We start from the raw sequence: 3,199 nt of genomic DNA, 5'->3' as shown, positions 1-3,199 counted from the left end.
GCCTGGACACCTGCATGCTTGCACACAGGCTCTGTCTGGTCTCCACTGTTTTTCTAGTAGCCTTTGGCCAAGTTTTAACCATGACTGGATCCCTTGGGGCACATGGAAATAAGTTTGGGGTTGGGTTTTGGTTTTTTGTTTGTTGTCTTTTTTGAATCTCTATAATGCACCTGACTGCTGACTGTGTTTTCCCCAGGCTGCCACAGAGACTTCTGCACTCTGTCAGCTGAGCCAGCAGGCGATGCTTGCTGCCATCCAGTCAGACAGCAGCTCCCTCACCAAATCGTGGTCTTGTGGCTTTCTCTTCTCCCCACCTTGAAATTTCCCATGGCTGACGTCACCTCCTGAGCAGGCATGTGAGAAGGTAACCCTGCCAGGCCTCACTGTCTGTAGGGGAGCTCAGGAGATCCAGTTTGCACTGGGATGATCCCCAGGCTGCAGTGGGTGATGCCATTGGATCCCGTTAATGAGACAGGTCTTGGATTATACTAGGATGGGGTCAGGGCACCAGTTTGTACTTGGACAGGGCCCAGTCTGTACTGTGAAGGAGTCAGGGGATACATTCTGTACTGGGAAGGGACCCAGAGTGCAGTGCTAGAGGACTGTATGATGGAGTTTGTACTGGGATGAGGCCACATCTGTAGTGGGAGGGGTTAAAGAGACTGTGATTGGGCTGAGTCTATACTGGAAGGGGTTCAGGGTATCCAGATTGTAATGAGAGGTGGATGGAGTGTGAAGGCATGAGGAAACCTCCTGTTCTGAGGGCAGTGCTGCTCTGGAGCGCAGATCTGTCCCACAGACAGCCCTGTCATGTCCCTGCCTGCAGTGCCAGCACTGCCACACGGCAGCACAGTGCCCAAGCTGCCAGAGACCTCAGGCCTTGCCCCAACACAGAGGCTCAGCAGGAGAATGTGGAAGGTAAGGAAGAGCAGCTCAGGACAGCCCAAGCTCTGGGGCTCCCTGGCACTGCTGTTGTGCTGAGACTCTGGCCCTCCACCTCTGCACACAGGCACTGCCCTGCAGCTCCACAGAAGGCTTGAAGGAAGGAGCTCAGAGAAACAAATAACTGGAGAGTCCTTTATTGTGTTGAGTATACAGAGGGAGCACAGCTCCTCATGTCTTCAGTCTCTGGGTCACACCAGAAAGGACAACACTGAACTAAAAATGGTATGAGAAAAGACATTTGTGTGGAACAACATTCTCACAAGGGCAACACCAACAGCAGCAGCCAGAACTGAAGCAGCCGGGTTGGGGCTGCACTGAGTGACATCAGAACTGCTCTGCAGGAGAAGACAAACAGTTTATTACTTCTGAAACCATCCAGGGATCAGTTTGTTCAGGGTAGCCTTCAGCTCCTGGTTCCTCAGGCTGTAGATGAGAGGGTTCATGGCTGGAGGCACCACTGAGTACAGAACTGACACCACCAGATCCAAGGATGGGGCAGAGATGGAGGGGGGCTTCAGGTAGGCAAAGATGCCAGTGGTGACAAAGAGGGAGACGACAGCCAGCTGAGGGAGGCAGGTGGCAAAGGCTTTGTGGCGTCCCTGCTGAGAGGGGATGCTCAGCACAGCCCTGAAGATTTGCACATAGGATACCACAATGAACACAAAACAGATAAATACAAAAAAGGCACTGACCACAATGAGTCCAACTTCCCTGAGGTAGGATGTGGAGCAGGAGAGTTTGAGGATCTGGGGAATTTCACGGAAGAACTGGTCCACAGCATTACCCTGGCAGAGGGGCAGGGAAAATGTATTGGCTGTGTGCAGCAGAGCAGTGAGAGCCCCACAGGCCCAGGCAGCTGCTGCCAGGTGGACACAAACTCTGCTGCCCAGGAGGGTATCATAATGCAGGGGTCTGAAGATGGCAACGTAGCGATCGTAGGACATGGTGGTGAGGAGAGAAAACTCTGCCTCAGTTAGGAATACGAAAAAGAACAGCTGGAGAACACATCCTCTGTAAGAGATCACCCTGGTGTTCCTCAGGTAATTGTCCATGGATTTTGGGACAGTGGTGGAGATGGTACCCAGGTCAAGGATGGAGAGGTTGAGGAGGAAGAAGTACATGGGGGTGTGGAGGTGGTGGTCAGAGGCTATGGTGCTGATGATGAGGCCATTGCCCAGCAGGGCAGCCAGGTAGATGGCCAGGAAGAGGCAGAAGTGCAAGAGCTGCAGCTGCCTTGTGCCTGGCAATGGCAGCAGGAGGAAGTGGGGGATGGAGCTGCTGTTGGCCATCTGCTGCCTCTGCCCATGGAGACCTGTGCAAGGAGGAAAAGGCAGGGACAAGTTAGGGAACACTTCTCTCTGTGCACCAAGATTGCAGTGCTCACAGAACACCTCCTCCCTGAGCTGCAGCACCAATGGATCAGCTCATTCCCCACCACCCCCAACCTCTGGCATCTTCAGCACAGATTCCAAGGCAGCATGGACACTTAGTTTCAATGAAGACACCTCTGGGCTCAGGAGCACCTCAGGCAAGGGCTAATGAGACTTTTGGTCTCAGAGTCTTCCACAGAGTAGAGAAATAAACTCTAGCCTCACACTGCCCACCCAGCGCACCATGGTGGTCAACATTCAAAGCCAAGGCTCCTTCCCTTCTGGGAAAATGCTGCGTTGATGTTCTTCTGGAAAGCCTCCTCAGAAATGGCCAGGGGGGAGCTAGAACTGTGAGCAGCTCTGCCCAATGCAGCTCCCTCTCCACAGCACAAGGTCCCTGCCTTGCCCTGCTCTGCCAGGGTGTCTCCTGCCACTCATAGTTTCTCCTCACTGTAGTCTCTGGAGCTCCCTGGGCAGGCTGAGAGCTGAGGCTGGCAGGCAGCAGCGTCCCTGCCCCAGCACATGGCCCCTGGGCTGCAGGGACCCTGCTCTGAAGGACAGCCCTGCCCAGCCCTGCCTGCACCCCAGGGCTCCACAGCTCTTCACAATGGCCTGAAAAGAGCCTCTGGATAGGAAATTTTCCTTACAGCCCCCATCAGCTGTGGCTGTGCCATCTTTAGGAGATACCTCCAGCAACTGCACCTGCCCTGCCTTGTACCCACAGACTCACCATGTCAGTGACTGCAGTGACTTCTGCTCCTGTGAGCTCTCAGTCACTCCCCTGGACACCTTCAATCTCTCTCTGCCTTCCTCATCTTCCTCAGATTCCCTGGCAGTGCACTCAGCTGTGCTGTGCAGTTCAAAGGAGCTGCTCCTGGCCAGAG

General features: G+C 54.3%; 1 protein-coding gene across 1 annotated transcript; it reads right to left on the bottom strand.

Annotated features, from left to right (window-relative positions):
* Positions 1–1,304: 1,304 nt before the first annotated feature.
* LOC128967504 (olfactory receptor 14J1-like) lies at positions 1,305–2,066 on the bottom strand (the record flags this gene model as incomplete). Its single annotated transcript, XM_054381645.1, has 1 exon — positions 1,305–2,066. A coding segment is annotated over one exon (762 nt), but the record flags the coding sequence as incomplete, so codon positions are not given.
* Positions 2,067–3,199: the final 1,133 nt, after the last annotated feature.

Source organism: Indicator indicator, chromosome 6 (genome assembly GCF_027791375.1).
Source record: "Indicator indicator isolate 239-I01 chromosome 6, UM_Iind_1.1, whole genome shotgun sequence".
Lineage (NCBI taxonomy): Eukaryota > Metazoa > Chordata > Aves > Piciformes > Indicatoridae > Indicator > Indicator indicator.
The sequence above is the reverse complement of the archived record's forward strand: the minus strand, read 5'-3'. Positions and strand labels throughout refer to the sequence as shown.